Here is a 20689-nt window from a genome sequence, read left to right as displayed (position 1 = left end):
TTTCGTTCCTCTTTCCATCTTCTTGTTATTCAATAAAACATGAAGCCAGTCTAAATGTGGATATGAAGGGAGGAAGCTACTGAACTGCGTCTGTTAAACTCATGAGCAGAAATGGATAAGTTACATCCATGGGACAGGTGAGAGCCACGGTGAACAATCAAATTCCTACTGGCACAAACTTCAGGAAATCTACTGATTTTTTTAATTAACTAAATGTGTTTCAAAGTTTGTCCACACGGTGGCAGTAGTGCAAAGGCTACCGGCGCTTCTCCAAGCAGAGCCCAGGTTATGTTTTTGCTCATTAAATGGGTCACCTGTACTAACGGAGTAATTAGGGGAGGATTTAATTTATATGTCATTTCGTAAATTAGCAATGGCCCAGTTTTTCTGCCTGCCAATCAAAGTTCAGTTGGACGTTAATGTTCCTGCCACTATTTTTATTCTTTCCACGCTTCTTTGTCTGCACGACGGGGAATCCGTCAAAGATGTTCAGACAAAGACTTTGAAAAATAGGTTGCTTTGTTTCTAAACTCAAAACGGGCCCTTATTGTTTTCTGAAATATGAGTTTGCAGTGTAAAGATTAAAATGCAGAACATTTTCAGCCTACAAATATGAAGTTTCTTGTCTGAACATCTCAGAGAAGAAAACATATCCATCCTCTTGTTTTTCTTTCTCAAAAATGTTATGTATTTTGTCATTATTTACAAACTTAACCATACAAATACAATTATTCATTTTTACATTATAAGGCTATCTATCTATCTATCTATCTATCTATCTATCTATCTATCTATCTATCTATCTATCTATCTATCTATCTATCTATCTATCTATCTATCTATTTAAAAAAAAATTTTATTATATATAATGTATTTCATCAACAAAAAAAATTCGAAAAGTCTTCACCATTTTAATTTAGCTAAACTGAGGATAAAAATAAATAAAAATGCCTCTTTGCCCCTAGAAATGTGACTGCAGGCTGAAGTCAGTTTTGGTTCATCCCCAAACCCGTCAGTAGGGGGCGCTTTGTCTACGTGGGCGAGCATTAATATGCATTAATATGCAGAAATGTAATCTTTAAAGTGTTGGCGGTAGTTTTAAGTAAGCAGGTTGCTTTTAGTGCAAAGGTCATCTCTGTCACATGACCTCTGCAGCGAAACGGCTCCAATTTCTTTTTTTAAAATCTTGTGGCTTCTTGTGGGTTTGAAAGCTGTTCCAACCTGAATCTGACTAATGTTTAAAGGACAGTTAGTGATTAACTGGGCTGGATAAGGATTGTTGGTTGCAGCAGCTGCACAGATACCGGGCGGATCGAGCCTCTCTGACCGCCTCAGCATGCTCTGTGTCCGGGTCTGGACACGCTGTGGCGTCCGGTACCGACCGTGGAGACGAAACGCGAGCCACGTGGGCGCCGCCAGGCTGGATCTCAGCGGCATTTACCCCCCCATTGCCACTCCGTTCACCGCCAAGGAGGACGTAGACTACCAGAAGCTGGAGGAGAACCTGCAGAAATATGACAAGATACCCTTTAAAGGTTGGAGCTCAGCTTCACACTCAGCTCAGATAAACCGAACCGAACCGCAACATACGCAATGCTTGAATAATGATCCTTCACATGTTAAACACTGGATCAGGAAGTCTGCATTAAATACATGTTGTTTTTTAGTATTGCAATAAGTTTGGCTTGTTTTCTACCCTAAAAAATGAGACAAAGTTCAACGTTAAAGAAACACAGAAACTCTTGTCTGTCGCCCCCTACCGTTCTTGAGTTGGTACTACGTTTTATTGTGCAGGGACTTGTTCGTAATCTCCGTCACATTTTCACAAACCCTAAACCTATTTTTGTCAGTTAATTTGTTTTTTATTTATTTAATGTGCAATAGTGAAAACACATAAGGATAAAACAATAGCCCAGATTTAGAAATATAACAAAACAAAACGATGCAAATTAGAATTAGAATCAGAATGCCTTTAACCTAAAAACTGCAGTTTATTCAACTCTTGGAGGTTTGACAAAATTAATCAAATCTAAAACTTGCTAATTTTATTTGACTTAAAGAGTAGAAGATAGTAGACACAACTAAATGTGGCTCAGATGTCATTGTGTGAGTCCCAGAGTTTTTGTTGCTGCAGGTCTGGTGGTTCAAGGCTCCAACGGTGAGTATCCCTACCTGACGGAGGAGGAGCGAGTGGAGGTGGTGAAGGAGGTCAGACGATCCCTGCCGCTGGGGAAGCTGCTGCTGGCTGGATCAGGTTGTGAATGTAGGTGGGATTGGACTCTGTTTAGACATTTAATAGACATAAATACACACATTAGCAATAAACAGACGCTTTTCAGATGCGTTAGATACAACAAAAAAAACCCCTTCAAAATCTGCATTTGATCAATCTCTGATTTACTTGGAATAGTGAAGGATTCATGAAAAACTTTCATTTTAAGGAATGTGGTTGTTACGTTTAATCTCGTTTTTAATTCCTGGTAAATAGCATAAAATGTAACAGATAAAGTTTTGTAATTTTTCTACAGTAGCAGAGTGAATGCAGACAGGCAGCTTTAATTAACCGGTGACCCAGTAACAACATTTTCTGATTACCGTATTTGTTACTGAAGCACAAAGCCGTCACACCCATGTAAAAATAATAATAATAATAATGATAATAAAATGAATAGAAATAATTTCAGACCTTGCTGCCCCTTTAATGGGACTATATAACATGTACAAAATAAATATTTTAGGAGGAAAATGAAACAAGGCAACGGTCAACCAGCATGGCAACATTTGCCAGGAATTGCTTTCCATATATTCTTGATGATGTCCAAGTTCTGGGCAATGTCAATGTTGCCCAATATTTTCTTCTGTTGCTTTTTTTTTTACTGTTTTCTACCATTTATTTATTGCCTGGTATATATGACTATTTTATATGATTCCTCTGACTGTAGATTAAAAAAACAACTAAATTGAGTCTTTTTTATTATTATTATTTTGCTACTTAAATGTTGCAGCAATGACCTGATCCCAAAATTATCCTCTGCCTCTAAATATGCTTGTTTAGCGAAATGGCTGTGACATTATCATGTGTGTTGGTTACTTGATTTTTAGCACTGTAAAGTTTTATTTCAGTGCCTTTAAACTGAGTTTCAATGTGGATTTAAGTCTGAAATGATCTGAAATAGTAACACATTTCCTCCCTGTGTGCGCGGCGCCATGTTGAATGCTTTATGGCTTTTGTGCAACGAATCTTATGTTACCTGTAACTGTGTGGCAGCTAATGTGCTCCACCTGAGAGTAAGACAGGTGTAAATATGAATTATAAAATTATATCAGGAATGGCAGAAATCTGTTTATTTACCTGTGAAAACAAGGTCAGCTGCTTGGAAGGTCATTAAATGCAGAAACACACAAGTATTTTCTTCATATGGATGGATAGATTCATTAAATATTATATTCTTTCTTTTTGGCAGCTTTATTTCATATTTAGTCTGTTTTTGTTTCGCTAATTTTGTTTATATGTTTGCATGTGTGTGACACAGAGTGGCTGAGTGAGGAAATATTACATTTACAATAAATGTTTTATCAAATTGTTGCTTTCTGAATCGTAATCAAATCATGAAGTTTCTCTCCTTTTCACAGAATGCTTTGTACATCCAGAATAATAATTAAAAACAATTAGATTTAGATTCTATTATAAGACATAAGAAGCAAACTCTCTCCATCCAGTGTTTTGAATAATTAGTAGATTAATGTTCGACTTTAATTAGAGAAAAAAATTTGACTGCAAAGTAAAAACAATGTGCATTTTTTTACATTTTCTGTTTATGTTCAGACTTTCACTCCAAACTTTTCAACTTTTTAAAGTTTTTTTTCTCATTTTCAAACATGTTACAGTTTAATTTAAGAGTGAAAACAACAAACAAAAAAATTAACGGTTAGGTTGATCTCATTAGGAAAAGACTTTTTTTTAAGTTTTAAAATGCTTTTCAGTTTTTACCACAAACGCCCTCACAGATGTTCAAATGAAACATGCAAATGTTTTATCCTTTCAAAAACAGCATAAACTCTTGATGACGTTAATTATTGGTTCGGTTAAATCCAATCTTTGGAGTCACGGAGGGTCAGTAATTAAGAACAATTACAATAAGACGTATTTTATTCATTTTTAATCAGACATGTTTTTATTTAAAGCTTTAGTGTTTCAGTTAAATTGAAAGGAAATTGTGTGATTATAGAATCGTGTGAGAAGAACAGGAAGTTTAAATTAGATTGCACAAGATTTTCATATTTTGACATTTCTGTGCTTCTGAACAGCTTTTTACACTTTTTTAAAATCTTCATGATGCGTTTAAGACACACATTAGATTTTGTTGTGCTTAAATAACTCAAAAAGGGATATATTAATATTTTTATTAATAATTCAGCAGTACCCAAATAGCATCCTCTGGAATCAAAGACTCACTGATGGGAAATGATGAATCGTATTTAGAGTCTGAAACCTTAAAATGTTTTCTCACCTTTAGCTCAAACTGAACTGATGAAATCCAAATTTCTTTCTTTAATTTGTAGGTAAAAGCTAATTAAGCATTTATCCTTTTTTCTGTTCTTGCCACACTTAAATGTTTCAGATCATCAAACACATTTTAATATCATACAAAGATAGCTTGAGTAAATATAAGATTTACAGTTTACAGCTTTTAGGTGATTTTATGTAGGACAAAAAGCCACCCTGGCTCTATTAGGCCTTAATTTGCCCCTAATGACTGGTTGTGCCATGCTTTGCAGCAGCAGCATAAACTCTTATCAAGGTTTTAAAATAATTTTCACTGAGTTTCTTACCTTGTGGAGGGGAAACTTTTGCCCGCTGCAGAGCTTTTAGTTTCGTTTTGTTTTTAGTCTTTTAGAAAAGTTGCAAAATGTGAATTTTGTTCTGTGAGGAATTTTGACCATCCATGAAAGACAATGAAGGTGTTTTCATGGCTTAGCTTTGACCGTGTTTGAAGCCAGGCCCGTTGCTAGGTAACGGCCAGGCTTCACTGGGGTTGCTAGGTAACTCAGTTCCTGCTGATTTGTGACATTATATCCGAAGGTTTTTGAACCTTATAGACTGAATATCCTTCAGCAACAACCGGAGTTGGATACTAACTAGTTACATTTACTCAATTGCATTTACTTGAGTACGTATTTTGAAAAAAAATTACTTTTAGGGTATTTTTACTACACTGTACTTTTTATTTTTACTTGAGTATTTTTATTATAAAGTATTTCTACTCTTCCTTGAGTAAATTTTCTGAATTTTCTACCCATTGAATGAAAAGCAAACATGTTTTAACCCAAAACTCCCCAGACACAAACACACACCTGCAGTTTTTATTAAAGTTTAATACGTTTTTAATTGAAAGAAACTGATTTGGGATTTTTTTTTTTTTTGTCTGATTTTGTTATTTTTTGTTTCTTATATGAATTATTATCTTTAACTTAAAATGCCAAAATATGCTAAACTTAACTTTATGTTTTGGTCTGTCTGATTATTAAATTTTTAAATATTAATTGATAATTTGATCAGTCACTCAGAACTTGAGTAAACTTTTTACCAAATACTTTTTAACTCTTACTCGAGTAATTTCTTGGACGGCTACTTTCTTCTCTTACTTCAGTAAAAATATGTTGTAGTGCTACTTTTACTATAGTAAAAGTTTTTTTGGGCACTCTGCCCACCTCTGCCACTGACTCTGTTGTATTATTTCTGTGTTTTTTCCATCCAGCCACCAGAGCCACCATCCAGCTCACAGCCAAGATGGCGGCAGCCGGAGCGGACGCCGTCCTCGTGGTGAACCCGTGCTTCTACAAGGGCAAGATGGACAGCCGGGCGCTCATTCATCACTTCACAAAGGTTAGCTGGCACTTTTACTGCAGAAACGTAATCAGGACTTCTGACATAAGATTGATTCGTACCTCATTGAGTAATAGACTAGAAGTGAATATTATGCCTCTGTAAGTTTCCCAGAAAGAGGAAATTTGGGTGAGTGCATGATATCAGTGAGTAAAGCTCCAATTTTGTTGGCCAGATGAGATAGAGAGATAATTAGAATTTAATTAAATGATTAAATATTAAGCAATTAGACTCAATTTTAAGCATTACATAAAAAATAGACATGTTAAAGGTGACTTATTACGCTTTCCTGAACAGGTTAGGATAGATCAAAATATGTTCATTACATTTTTCCACAACTCTGCTCAGTTCTGCCTATTTTGAGCTGTTTTAGGGCCTCCTGTCACTTTAAATTCAAATAAGCTCAACGTTTACACTAACGTGTAAAAATGGCTGCAAGCAAATGTTCAATTCTACAACCGTACATCTTTGAAAAGTAGAAGTAGAGCCTCCTGCACAATAAGCAAGAATGCAGCAAATGGTTTCTGGATGGTAAGTCAACAATGAAACACTTGTCTTTTTCCAGCAGCCATTGTACAGCTCATACAGAGGTAAAACCAGCTGACCAAACGTGCTGGAGCTCAGCTGGGGTTGCTAGGTAACAGGCTGGGCTTCACTGGCGTTGCTAGGTAACGCAGTGCCTGCTGATTTGTGATGTTACATTCTGATAATTTTTGAAAAGGGTCATCTTCAGAAAATCAATAAACATGATCATATTCCCAAAAAACAACTAGGCGTTTTATTTATTTATTTATTTTTGAAGTGCTTTGGCTGTTTTTAGAAGAAGTTGAGATCCAAATAGAAGTATAAATGTGTACAAATTGTGAATTTTACATAATAGGTCACCTTTAAGGGGTTTAATCTCTGGAGATAATCCTGGTTCAGATACAAAATTATGTCAGAATACGCACTGCATTGAGATTTGAAGCTTGTGAGGATGTGTATTCTCAGACCAGGTGGTCATAATGTTATGCCTTATCAGTGATTTGTCAGGCTAAGTCCAGTTGGTGGCGCTATAAAACCTTAAAAAACCCGTAGATATTTTTTAAAATAAATGTGTGACACTGAATGTTGCGGACATATTAAAAACTTTTGCAACAGAAACATTAAAAGCAGAACCGAGTTCATACATTTTAGCTTTTAAAATATATTAACTTGTTCAAGGCCTGTAATGCTTTCAGAAAATGAAAAAAAATGAAGCTTGTTTTTCTATTTTACTTAAAACCAAATCTACAGTCTGCTTTTTTTTAAATAATTAACATTATACATTGGGGTCAAAAGAGTTTTATTAGAATAGTTAACCAAATGTTGAGTAGGAGTGAAATCATGTTAGAGAATAAAGTAAAACTCTCAGGTTTAGACATGTCATTCCTCCTCCGGCCTGCAGGTGGCAGACAGCAGCCCGGTGCCAGTGGTTCTGTACAGCGTCCCGGCCAACATGGGCCTGGACCTGCCGGTGGACGCTGTGGTGGCGCTGTCTCAGCACCCAAACATCCTGGGCCTCAAGGACAGCGGAGGAGACGTAAGCTGAGGATACTTTTTAAATTTGAGTTTAGTTTTTCAGGAGGAAATTCTGGTCATCTTTGTTTGTTTTTTTTTGTTTTTTTTACATTTTGTTTGATCTTTATTTTACCACATAAGTTGATTGGAAACAAGTTCTCATTTTCAGGAAACATCAAAATGTCATTCAGCAGGAATGAACATCATAAAACACGCAAACAAAAACACCATTTTCATTCTGACTGGACGTACATCTGCTGCTGCAGTGATGGGACTCGACCCAGTGAGCAACAATCCGTCCCTTCAGGAAGCCACAGTGCTGTGATCTATTAATGCAAATTTACTCATCATTCACACATTTTTCCCAGTTTCCATCAGTCATTGTGAGTTTTCCTCAAATCTGACCAGTCACTGCAACCCTTCTGAATTTTGACCAATCCGCTTTTTTTAATAGGAGCTGAATAGACCAGATTTCAACGTTGGCTCTAAAACAGAATTACAATTGCTTCAAAGTTAGAGAAAGATTGCAAAGGTTGCTTTGTGTTTTCTTTCTGTTTGAGTGAATGCACAGTATTTTACTTATCAGTTCAGCTTCCCAGAAATTTAAATTTCTCAGACTTTGTATAGATTCTTACTTTTTAAATTCAATAGCTGGCCGATGTTTTTTAAGACTGAATTGAAAGAAGTAATTATGTGCACATGAATGGACGGAGGTGCAGGACCGCAGAGGCTTTCAGTGAAGCTGGATGGAAAAAATTATCACACTTGATCTTTACAGTGAAGATAACATTTATTCAACACACAAGGTCAAATGTTTTATCACACATTAACTTGAACTGACCTTTAATTTTGACCTTTCACCTGCAGAAACACTTTTTCTCCTGTTCCTTCGCTTATCCACGTAATTTCCAGATTTAAACAAAATGAACTTCATAAAGCATCTTTTCCTCACCTAGCCTTAGTTTTTCTTACAGTACAAACTGAAGCTCTTATGTTACACAAAACAAGAAACCATGAAAGTTAACCAGTTTATTTCCCTTTAATGAAAAGAGAGCAAAATTAATGAACGAGATTTGATGCTTAGTATTCATTATATCAACACCGTCGACGTTAAATGGGTTTTATTCAGCTATTGACCCTTTGCAACGACGTCACTAAATCATTCGAGGCGCCATGATGGGAGGATTGAACAGAGCGACTGAAATTGTTTCCCAAATTTGTTTTTGTCAGTTTATTCATGGCTTCTACTTGTTCGAGTCGAGCTAATTTGTAGCACATCTGGTTGGGGCTCATAGACGGCGGTATTTACAGAAGCCTGAAACAGCTAGCTTAGAAACCGACCCGAACCTCCTCCCTCCTGACATGTTGATCAAATTACCGACTTTGCCTGAATTCACACCACATGATTTATGTCATTATGTCATAAACAGCGTCTCCCTTTACATCGGAGCGGGATCAAAAACGTACAAAAGACGAGACGCTAATAATTTGTTTCCATACATGCTAGGCTACATGACGGTGTGGCACTGTTTCCATGGTTACCAACGGTTAGACACGCACCTTCTCCATAATGTGATATTTGATATCTTTCTCATTATGCTTTCTTGTAAAGTATATGAACGTTAATCTGTATGCAACGAATGAATATAACGTATAAATTTTACTTTTTGAAGGAATTACTGAGTTAAATCAACTTTTTCATGACATTTAATTTTTTGACCAGCACCTGTGCATCATCAGAATAATTATCAATTCCTCGTCAATGTACACCTATAGATTACTGATATCAATAAATTTTAAAATATGATGAAATGCAGCATTCTTCATAAAATCAAGAAAATTATGGACAATCCTGACCATCCCGTTCATGAGAAGACAGAATATCTTCAGTCAGAGGTTTCTTCACATTTGCTGTAACACAGACCACTACGGGAGATCTTTCCTGCCAACAGTCATCACTATCTACAATAACTCTTCTGAAGAATCTGAATCAATGAGTTACATTTAATTCACCTTTGGGATCAATAAAGTGTTTTTGAATTTGAAGCTACTGTATGCAGTTTAGTAGAGCAAATCAAACTTCCTTTGTTTGCTAAAGTATATTCAAAATATTGTTTACATTACATTATCCTTGCATTTTAACAGGTAAATTCAGAGTCTTTTTATTATCAAATATTTCCGCACTACCAAAAGAAATTCCCTGCTGTTACATGGTATAAAACAGCTTGTTTAAACTAGAAGCAGGAAGACATGATGCAACAAGTGGGCATGAACTCTGGAACTAACTGGCCAAGGACCAAACAGACGGGTTTGAATCGTCTTCCTGTTTAAAAATGAGCAATTTGCTGTTGTGTTTATGAAAAGACGGACTGATTGTCAGCAGCTTCTTCACGTTTGAAGGAGTCGTGACGGCTGAAGAGCCTGAAACCAAAGTGCATCCAGCTCTCTGATGCTGTCTGATTGCAGGGTTGCGTGCCGGAAGGAGGAAGAACGCCTTGCTCTTGTCAGGCTCTTCGTGCCTTTTTGTCCGTGTGGGAAGTGTTTGCAAGAAGTTGCAAATGGATTTCTGGTTTGGGAAATGACATGTTTGTGAACTTGCTGGGAGCTGGGAGAGTGGCGCTGCTTTGATACAGAGCAGGACGGTTCAGTGTGAGGAAGAACGACACCAGTAGAGGCGGGCAGTGAATAGTTACATTTACTCTATTACATTCACTTGAGTAAGTTTTAAAAAAATAAAATAAATACTTTTAGTAGTATTTTTACAATGCTGTACTTTTTGCTTTTATTTGAATAATTTCATTATGAAGTATTTCTACTCTTACTTGAGTCAAATTTCTGGATTTTCTACCCACTGAATGAAAAACAAACATGTTTAAACCAAAAATTCACCAGACAGACACACAGCTGCAGTTTATGTCAAAGTTTCATAAAGTTTTTATTGAAAGAAACTGATTTTGAAACATTTTCTTTGGTCTAATTTATTTAATTTTTGTCACTTAAATTAATTATTGTCATTTTGGTCCTTAAAATATCAAAATTTCTTCTTAACTTTATATTTTGATCCACCTGATAATGTGATATTTAAATATTAAATGATTGATAATTTGATTAGTTACTCAGTACTAGAGAAGACCTTTTACCAAATATTTTTTTTACTTTTACTTGAGTAAAAATATGTTAAAGTAGTGCTACTTGTACTAGAGTATTTTTTTGGTTACTCTTCCCACTTCTGGTATCAGAGAACAAAGAAAGTTGCAGAAAGATTATGTAGATCAGCAGACATAAATTATTTCCTAATGTCTGATAAGTTCTGCTGGATAACAGTTTCTATTTATTTTTTTAAAATGGTCTTAGCATAGATTAAATCTCTCAACCTACATCTTTTATGAAAACTTTTAACCAAAACATAATAACCAGCAGCCTCAGATGTTCAACCATCTCTGCTTACTTTAAAATCTTACTTTACTTTAATTTGTTTGTCTTATTGTTTTTAGTCAGAATTACTGGAAAACATCTTCAGCTGGTGTGAAGAACTGAAGATGTCCACAAACCTTGATTTATTGACACAGAGTAGTGCATCAATGTAAAGTGGAAAGAAATTGATACTTGGTTTTCTACATTTTAATAAATATAGAACTGAAAAGTGCGGCATGTATTGAAATGACACACGTGAACTTTGTTCACTTTTTATTTACAGTAATTTCAAAGGAAATTGTTTGAACTACATTTTTATTTTGTTGTGTCAGAATAAGGAGGATTGAATCCAAATGCAAACCACACTTTTCAGACTTTTGCTATTAAAGTAAAAACATATATACTGTATATACAGTATATACAATATATATATATATATATATATATATATATATATATATATATATAGATATGAAAAGACAAAGATAAAAACTGAAACATTTTACAAGGTGTCATGCTTTTCATTCTCCCATTTTTTTTCTATCTGACTTCAGTCTGAACTGAGAGATCAACCTTTAACCCAACATTAATGCTCCGTAGTAAAGCTTCTGACACTTTAGGACATATTGAACTGTTTCTTCTTCTGCTTTTCTCCTCTGCTGCAGATGTTGTGGGTGAACGAACCCAAGGTCTGAAAACTAAGATCCACAGAACGTAAATCTAAGAAAACATAATGCAAAATAAGCCTCTATTCTCTTTCAAGACAATCAAAACTGTCTCACTGAAGGAATCGCAATGATTTTACTTGCTGCTTCTTTTTTATCTTTTGAGCATGTATTCCTGGAAGAAAGGTAGAAATGGCAATGAGAAGAAAATACTTGCAATGAATTCAAGATTTTCTTTCTGTGAAATGATCAAAACCCTCATGTATCCTTTCCAATAGAAATTACTTTTGAATTCGCTTTGCCTTCAACTTTAAACAGTATTCATACCTTAAAACACCTGCATAAAATTCATATTACACCTCAAAACCCCAGATTCAATGACACAAATGATGTATTTTGGTAAAAGTGTGTGTGAATTTCTTTTTAGGGATTCTTTGGATTAAACATTTAAATGTTTACAATGATGAATAACAACAATAAATGCACTAATAAATGTATTTAAAGGGAAAATGAAACACTAATCTATCTACAAAATAAACCTTGCCTCCCTGTTTGACAGTCAGTTCAGTGTCGGTCTAAAATGTAGGCAAAACAACATAATAAGTATTTACTCTGGTATTATTGATTAAGTTCTTTGAACGCTGGAGTGTTTATAGTGAAAAAGAACACAATACTTGTGTTTCTCCTCCTTCATCGCAGGTCTGTCCTTCTCAGTGCCAATTTACCAAACCAAACCATGAAACTGCCTGAGCGCTCCCATTGGGTTTGTATTATTCTGCACTTGAATGGCACACCAAGACTCTCCTGTTTGTTTTGTTTTTATTACAGGAGAAAAGATTCAAAATTTGTGGCCAATTTTTGGCCTACTCTGCAAAAACACAAAACGTTGCCAAGTATTTTTGTCTAGTTGCCAGTGCAAATATCGTAGGACACTTGAAATAAGACAAAACTAACTTACTAGTATCTTTTCATCAAGATGTATTTCAGTCAATAATTGTCTAATATTCGTTAAGAAGTAAGAGTTTTACTGGCAGATTGTTTCTCTTAAAGCAAAACAATTTTTCCATATAATAAGTGAAACAATAATCTGCCAGTGGAACTAAAACGTTTTAATTAAGCTCCTTCATCATTCTGAAAAGTTACTTGTAACTTAGTTTTGTCTTATTTCAAATGTACTAGAAAATACTATGCAATGCAATGGATGTTTTTGTAAAACTTTGACCTGCCGATTTTGACTTTAGCCAATTCCTCTATAAATTTATAAAAGAAATATTGTTGTGTTTGTAAAACTTGAATCTACCCTTAAAATGCAGGCTATTGTGCAACTGATTTTCACAAGAAAGCCATCATGGAAATTAACTTATCTCAAAAAAATCATTGGGAAAAGTTTTTTGTGGAATACTGGAAAATCGATAGTTATCTCAAACGGAAAATTAACTCTATCTCTAGAAAATGGGAAATAACTCATTAACTCGAGAAAACCAGAGGGAAAAAGGATATGTGGAAAACCGGAAATTAACCCGTTATCTGAAACGAGAAAATAGCTTATGATCTCTAGAAAACAGGAAGTTAACTCTTTATCTCTGGACAACAGGAAGTTAACGCTTTATCTCTAGAAAACAGGAAGTTAACTCTTTATCTCTAGAAAACAGGAAGTTAACTCTTTATCTCTAGAAAACAGGAAGTTCACTCGTTATCTTTAGAAAACAGGAAGTTAACTCATTATTTCTAGAAAACAGGAAGTTAACTCTTTATCTCTAGAAAACAGGAAGTTAACTCTTTATCTCTAGAAAACAGGAAGTTAACTCTTTATCTCTAGGAAACAGGAAGTTCACTCGTTATCTCTAGAAAACAGGAAGTTCACTCGTTATCTTTAGAAAACAGGAAGTTAACTCGTTATTTCTAGAAAACAGGAAGTTAACTCATTATTTCTAGAAAACAGGAAGTTAACTCTTTATCTCTAGAAAACAGGAAGTTAACTCTTTATCTCTAGAAAACAGGAAGTTAACTCTTTATCTCTAGGAAACAGGAAGTTCACTCATTATCTTTAGAAAACAGGAAGTTCACTCATTATCTCTAGAAAACAGGAAGTTAACTCATTATTTCTAGAAAACAGGAAGTTAACTCATTATCTCTAGAAAACAGGAAGTTAACTCGTTATCTCTAGAAAACAGGAAGTTAACTCGTTATTTCTAGAAAACAGGAAGTTAACTCGTTATCTCTAGAAAACAGGAAGTTAACTCGTTATCTCTAGAAAACAGGAAGTTAACTCGTTATCTCTAGAAAACAGGAAGTTAACTCGTTATCTCTAGAAAACAGGAAGTTAACTCATTATTTCTAGAAAACAGGAAGTTAACTCGTTATCTCTAGAAAACCATCAGGATAAAGTCTACGTGTAAAACATCTGCTTTCGGCTTCGGTGTAACATAAACTGCATTTGTAATTGAACAGCATAATAAATGCTTAATTCATGAATCTAGCAGGTATGTTTTCTCAGGCCCTTAAGCTGCACATTGCATGCTAGCAGCAGTAATTAGACTACAAAGAAAATAAAAGCTAATAAGTCTTCCTGACACCTGGGGAAACGGTCGTCTTCCTGCGGTATTATTTTCCCCATTAGAGCTTTATCTGCAGAACCAGAGTGCTCCAGCTTTCAGGCGACCAGCAGGAGCTCCTGTAACCTGATTGACTGACTGATCAATTACAGTCCTGCATGTTTTAAATGACTAATATGAGGAAAGTGACTGACAGGCTGTGGTTATAAATACTCTGTCAGTGGGAACGCTAATGGAGGCTGAGGCAGGATTCAGCAGGTTTTCCCTGCGGAGCGCGCGGCCTCCCTTTGAACATTCAGGTTTACTTGGATTGTGGGTTTCAGTTTGTAGATTGACAAAAGAAAGTTGAAAGAGACAAAACAAAACATGGAGCCGATATTCATGAGATGATATTCATGAGCGTCTCCAGTCCTCTACTCACCACCGTTTGAAGTTAAATCCTCTTTTTTTGGCTCGCTTGGGAACGATCTGCTTTCCTCCATTTGTTCTCCTCCTCCTTTTGATTTGAATCTTGAACGATCCCCTCCTCCAAAACAAAAAAGAAGAAGAAAACCTTGGCTCTGAGAGGAGATGATGCTTGTCTCTTGCTGAGCGATTTGTTTACCCTGTGAGATGTTAGGCATGTCTCAGTCCCCGGTGGGAACCTCTCCTGGGATTTAAACACACCGGCAGATATTTACTCTGGCAGCTGGGAGGAACTGACGTTGAAACGCTGCTTTTGACTTTTTTCTTCTCGTTTTCTTTTTTCATGTTTCCACAGATCACACGGATTGGCCTGATTGTTCACAAAACCAAGGCGCAGGATTTCCAGGTTTTAGCGGGCTCAGCGGGGTTTCTGATGGCTGCTTATTGTGTTGGTAAGAAACCCCAAAGGGGAGCTGTTGTTCCTCAACGGGGAACCATCAGCTGTACTTCCTTTCAACCAGAGCCCGGGTGAATAACTATATCTAATTGTTTTAAGATTTCATGTAACAAGAGGCATTTACACTACAGCCATACATGTGAAGACATTTCTTATTGAATCTAATTAATCTGGGTTTTTTTTCTCTCCAATCAGCATAGAAGATGTCAGGATAAACACAGTTTTAGATTTCAAACAAACACACATCCATGGCGTCTGTTTTCAGATGTGCATGAAACATTTGTTGGTACCTTTGGCAAGAATATATAAAACTTTTATATTCCAGTAGCAAAATTTCCCACAAGAAAATCTAGAAAAACATTGCTCTGATAGTCCGGTAGACCTGGTTCGATTTCGGACCAAAATTGCAACTTTTGTTACATGTTCAGTTGGTGCTGTTCATTTTCTCTCGGAGTCTAACGATCCAAATTGGAAAACCTATTCCACCCCCTCGCCTGTGGTGGCGCTGCACCAGGAACCACTGAAGGAAACGACACAAAAACCTCTGAAGAAGACACTGAGCACAACTTACTTCACAAAATGTAAATCAAATTTTAGCAGTTGTGGGATTTCTCTTTTGTTCCTGGTTAAAAAAAAGAGCCATTTCTCCCTGTAGTGCTAGACGCATTTTTTTGGTTGTAATTACCCAGAATGCACTGCACTATTGACCCTTTACACCTGACGTCACACTCTCCAGAACTCCGCCCAGTCCTCCATAACGGTCGTCAAAACAAACAATGCGCTCCTTTAAAGTTAATCTAAAAACAGACATGTAACCTATTAACCTATGATCGCTTCTATTTATAGTTGATTTCACTTTTAAAATTGTCACCGGGTGCTGCGCGGTCGGCTGAACAAATAGGTAAGGGTGAAGACCAAACTTTATTTTATAAGTGTTAATGAGGAAAGATGCGGCAGCGACGGCGGGCAGCTGTCGGTGTTATCGCGGATTTGCAGCGAACACTTTTTACAAGGTAAGAAGATTAACGCTCATGTACTTTATAAGTAAATATGATTAGAAAAGATATCAAATATCGTAGAATGGAGAAGGTATGTAACCGTTAGTAACCATGGAAACAGTGCCGTACCGTCATGTAGCCTAGCATGTATGGGAAAAAACTGGTTAGCATCTCGTCTTTTGTACGTTTTTAATCCCGCTCCGGTGTAAAGGGAAACGCTGTTTATGACATAGTGACATAAATCATGTGGTGTGAATTCAGGCAAAGTCTGTAATTTGATCAACACATCAGGAGGGAGGAGGTACGGGTCGGTATCTAAGCTAGCTGTTTCAGGCTTCTGTAAATACCGCCGTCTATGAGCCCCAACCAGGTGTGCTACAAATTAGCTCGACTCGAACAAGTAGAAGCCATGAATAAACTGACAAAAACAAATTTGGGAAACAATTTCAGTCGCTCTGTTCAATCCTCCCGTCCCTCACTTCACATCATGGCGCCTCGAATGATTTAGAGACGTAGTTGCAAAGGGTCAATAGTCCACTTCCTGTTTCTGGATCGTCTCCAGTCCACTCGCATCCGTAAGAAAAGCAGGAAATTGTGGACAAGCACCTCACTGTTAAGCATAGTGGAGGATCTGTGATGCTGTGGGCTTGTTTACCTTCCACAAACCCTGGGAACATAAAATGTAAACATCCCTATGCAATCAAATGAATGAAATGAGTAGTTTTAAATAGCAAATTACTTTAATAATTATTACTGAACTTAGTTCTGATATGGTTGAATCTGTGTGTGGTAAGGTATTCTTATAATGTTTGTAAGTCGTTGAAGCAGTTCATTTGACTTGTGTTTAATATGATCTTGTTTGTGTCTGAAGGACACAAACAAAATGTCTTTAAATTATTTTTATTGTAATGTTTGGAAGAATGGCCTTCAGAGATTAATGCTGATCTTTAAATAAACAAATAAACCTTGTTAGAGAAATCCCAGGACATTTTAGGGAAAGATGTAAGAGGACTAACATTCAGTAAACTGGAAAAGATAATTATTGGGTCTTTAAGCTGGATAATGATCAAAAACATTCAGCCGATTCACAGAAATGTTTCAGCAATCACAAATGAGACCTTTTTTTAAGTCCTGCAGAAACCTACAGAGTCCAAAATAAATTATACAAATAGCTCAGAGTTTAGCACAGCTAGCAAGTCGGCACAGACAGGTTCATATATCCATGCGGTCAATGTGTGTGTGTGTGTGTGTGTTGCTGCTCTGATTACCAAGTTCATCCTCATGATCATCATGTTGCAGGCTGTGTGTTGAGGTCTTATGAAAATCTTGCAGCTTTGATGGGAAATGAAAACTGCTGACACGCTGCGGCACTTAGCGGCTTCCCAGATCTGGTTTGCTGACTTGTCAGTTCAAAGCTTTTTCAAGTCTTTTTTAATTTGATCAAATCAACCTTCCTTTGGAACGTCACATGTTATTTTACAGTTTGATGTCAGCATGGCAAGTTCCAGAAATAAAGGTGTAGTTTTTGTTTTCGGGGATTTTCCAATCACTGTCATTATTTGATATCATAAAGAAGAACAGACTCTTAGTCCTAGAAATTGTACTCAAGTAACAATGGCACTAATTGAACATACTTTTACTCAAGTAAAAGTAAAAGTAGCCATCTAAGACAATAAAAAGTGTTTGTTTGAAAGTCTACTCCAGTACTGAGTAACTGATCAAATTATCAATAATGACATAATCAGACAGACCAAAATATAAAGTTGAGGGGAAATTTTTTTATTTTAAGGACACAAATGACAGCAATTAATTTGAGTAACAAAAAATTACAAAATCGGGCAAAAAAAATTTCCAAATCATTTTCTGTTAGTAAAAAACTTATGAAACTTTAACAAAAACTGTAGGTGTATCTGTGTCTGGTGACCTTTTGGTTAAAACATGTTTGTTTTTCATTCAGTAGGTAGAAAAACCAGGATTGTTACTCAGGTAAGAGTAGAGATACTTTATAATAAAATTACTCAAGTAAAAATAAAAAGTACAGCGTAGCAAAAATACTCCTAAAAGTAAATGTTTTCAGAAAAGTTGCATTTAATTACTTTAACTGTAATTAAATGCAATAAGTTACTGTCAAACTCTAACAGGACATTTTGGTAAGTTTTAATTTGAAATTTGTGAATGTCAAGTTGTCAAAAAGACCAGTTGATTTAATTAAATTCATTTAATTATATCTAATTGAATATAGAAATTTAAGCAAATGTTGTGCGAAGACAGCATTTTATATTGAACTCTCACTGGTTCCTGTGTGTGTGTCGGCGTGCGTGTGTGTGTGTGTAGGTGCTGTCGGTGGAGTGTGTGCGCTGGCTAACGTTCTGGGCCAGGAGCTGTGTGAATTGGAGCGTCTGTGTCGGTCTGGGCGCTGGGAGGAAGCCAAAGTCCTGCAGCAGCAGCTCATCGAACCCAACGCGGCCGTGAGTACCATCTGCTGCGCTGCTTGAGCCACCGGTTCAGGAAACCGGCACCAACACCACCACAAACCGCGTCAGACTGAGCTTCATCACATTTTGTCACTTTAAGGCTGAATCTATAGGGTGAAATATTCACTCCTGTCAGAACATGTGACAAAATATTTACCACAAGAAAAGAAGAGGTTATTACAGTAAAATAACTGTAAGAATTTACAGCAACAAGAAAATAATTTTCAAAAGTTCTGCTGATTATTACAGATTGCCATGTCACAACATTGCTAATGTTTATTTTCTATCATGAACAGTGGCTTGCACAAGTATTTTAGTATCCATTGGACTTCCCTACATTTTTCAAACTACAACTGCAGACTTCAGTCAATTTCATTGGGATATTATAAACCAAACCAAACCAAAGTGGTGCATAGTTATACATTGCTTCAAAGACTTTTTTTAACAAACAAAAAAAAGCCAATAAAACCATTGTTACTCTGGAGGAGCTGCAGTCAAAATGTGCAAAATCTGGATTTTTTATGTTTTGTTGCTATATATTTAGGTTTCTACTATTTCTGAAAACAGCTTTTAAAAAACTAACCAGCTGTTGTCAATTTATGGTAAATAATTTAATGTTTATTGGTGTCTGTAAAATGAGGCGTTTCAAAAACCTCCCGATTAAGTCACAAACGGGAGCTGCGTCGTCACCTAGCAACCCCAGTGAAGCTCTACCACGTCTAGTCAGCTGGTTTTACCGCTGTATAAGCTGTACAATGGCTGCTGAAAAAGTGTTGTTGACTTACCATCCAGAAGCCACTTGCTGCATTTTTGTTGGTTGTGCAGGAGACTCTACTTCTGCTTTTCAAAGATGGACGGTTCCATAATTACGCATCTGTTAGCAGCCACTTTCGTGCGCGAGTGTAAACGTTGAGTTGGGGGCGTGGCCAGCAGCAGCTAATTTGGATTTAAAGTGACAAGACTCAATACAACAGCTCATTCTGTAAGGAACTCAAAGCAGTCAGAACTGAGCAGGTTAAAATCTCATTATCTAAGAACGATTTCTGTGCAAAAAATGTAATGATCAAGTTTTGTATAGACCAATGATCTTTCCTAACTAGTCCAAAGAAGCACAAACAGTCACCTTTAAGTTTAATTACATCATTTTATCAAATCATGTTCCTAAGTGATGAGCTTCACCAGTAGAAGTGAGTAAAAACAGAATGGGTTCAGTTAAAAACTGTTTTGAGCTCTGTGGTGAATGTCAGAGGTGTGTGCTGAGCTCTGATCAGAGATGCTCTGGGACCGGCTGATTTGGCTGCTGACTGTGCTTAAGGCTACAAACAGGTCCATTAAGGAGAGCTAACTGTCACGGCCCAGGCAGACTCGCTCTCCCACCGCTTCATGAGTCTGAAGTCGCACCAATGTTTCTTTTTTTACTGCCACTGTTTCCATATGCAGTCCATATAATGATGGGGATGTGTAGAAATTGACTGAAGCTCCGTGTTGCTAGGTGACCAGAAAATTGGGAGTTCCTGCCCTGAAGCAGGCGATGGAGTGGTTTGGTTACCACGGCGGCGCCTGCCGGTCTCCTCTACAGCCGCTCACAGAGGCAGAGACTCAGCTGCTGAGGCGGGACTTCTCCACCAATGGATGGCTGTGACGGGGAGGTGGGCGGAGCCTGTGTGCATCGGGCGGGCGTCGCATGGGCAAGCGGATGTTTCATCTGTGTGAGTCTGGGTGGGAATCGAAACGGCAATAAATAAAATTTGATCACACAGATACCATCTTTGTCCATTTTATTGGAAAACCCTAAAATTGAACTTCTTGCTTTTACAGGTCTCTGGAACGTACTGCACATTGTTAGGCTTTGAACGCCTCACAGAGCTCTGATCAATACATTATAGTATCTGAAAATGGAAAATGTGCCAAAGGCTGTACACTGCACAAACACTAAATCTCACCAAATATTTTTGATTTAGTTTCTAAATATCTTAGCATACTTGAAATAAGACAAAATTAACTTATTAGTCATTTTTCAGCTAGAAATATGAGCTTGATTTTAGTCAATGATTCCTTTAACATTGAATGAAAAAGTTATAGTTCGCTTATAACTATTACTTTTTCAATCTAAAAAAAATGGACTTAAAAGAAGCTCCTATTTCTTGCTGAAAAATTACTTGTATGTTAATTTTGTCTTATTTCAAGTATGCTAAGATATTTACACTATAAATTAATTGAATTTTTGGTTTTGAAGATTTAATGTTTGGAAAATCAGGATTTTTTAAAATCAATTCACTCCTATTGGTTTTCATA

The 20689-nt window shown here is 36.4% G+C and overlaps 1 protein-coding gene across 1 annotated transcript; it reads left to right on the top strand.

Moving 5' to 3' along the window:
- Positions 1 to 1052: 1052 nt before the first annotated feature.
- Positions 1053 to 20158, top strand: hoga1 (4-hydroxy-2-oxoglutarate aldolase 1). Its single transcript, XM_032563407.1, has 7 exons — positions 1053 to 1535; positions 2135 to 2263; positions 5760 to 5887; positions 7314 to 7448; positions 14821 to 14917; positions 18255 to 18388; positions 19887 to 20158. The coding sequence occupies exons 1-7, from the start codon at positions 1337 to 1339 to the stop codon at positions 20034 to 20036; spliced, it is 972 nt and encodes a 323-aa protein (XP_032419298.1). The 5' UTR covers positions 1053 to 1336; the 3' UTR covers positions 20037 to 20158.
- The last annotated feature ends 531 nt before the right edge of the window (positions 20159 to 20689 follow it).

This window comes from Xiphophorus hellerii, chromosome 5 (assembly GCF_003331165.1).
Source record: "Xiphophorus hellerii strain 12219 chromosome 5, Xiphophorus_hellerii-4.1, whole genome shotgun sequence".
Taxonomy (NCBI): Eukaryota; Metazoa; Chordata; class Actinopteri; order Cyprinodontiformes; family Poeciliidae; genus Xiphophorus; species Xiphophorus hellerii.
The sequence above is the reverse complement of the archived record's forward strand: the minus strand, read 5'-3'. Positions and strand labels throughout refer to the sequence as shown.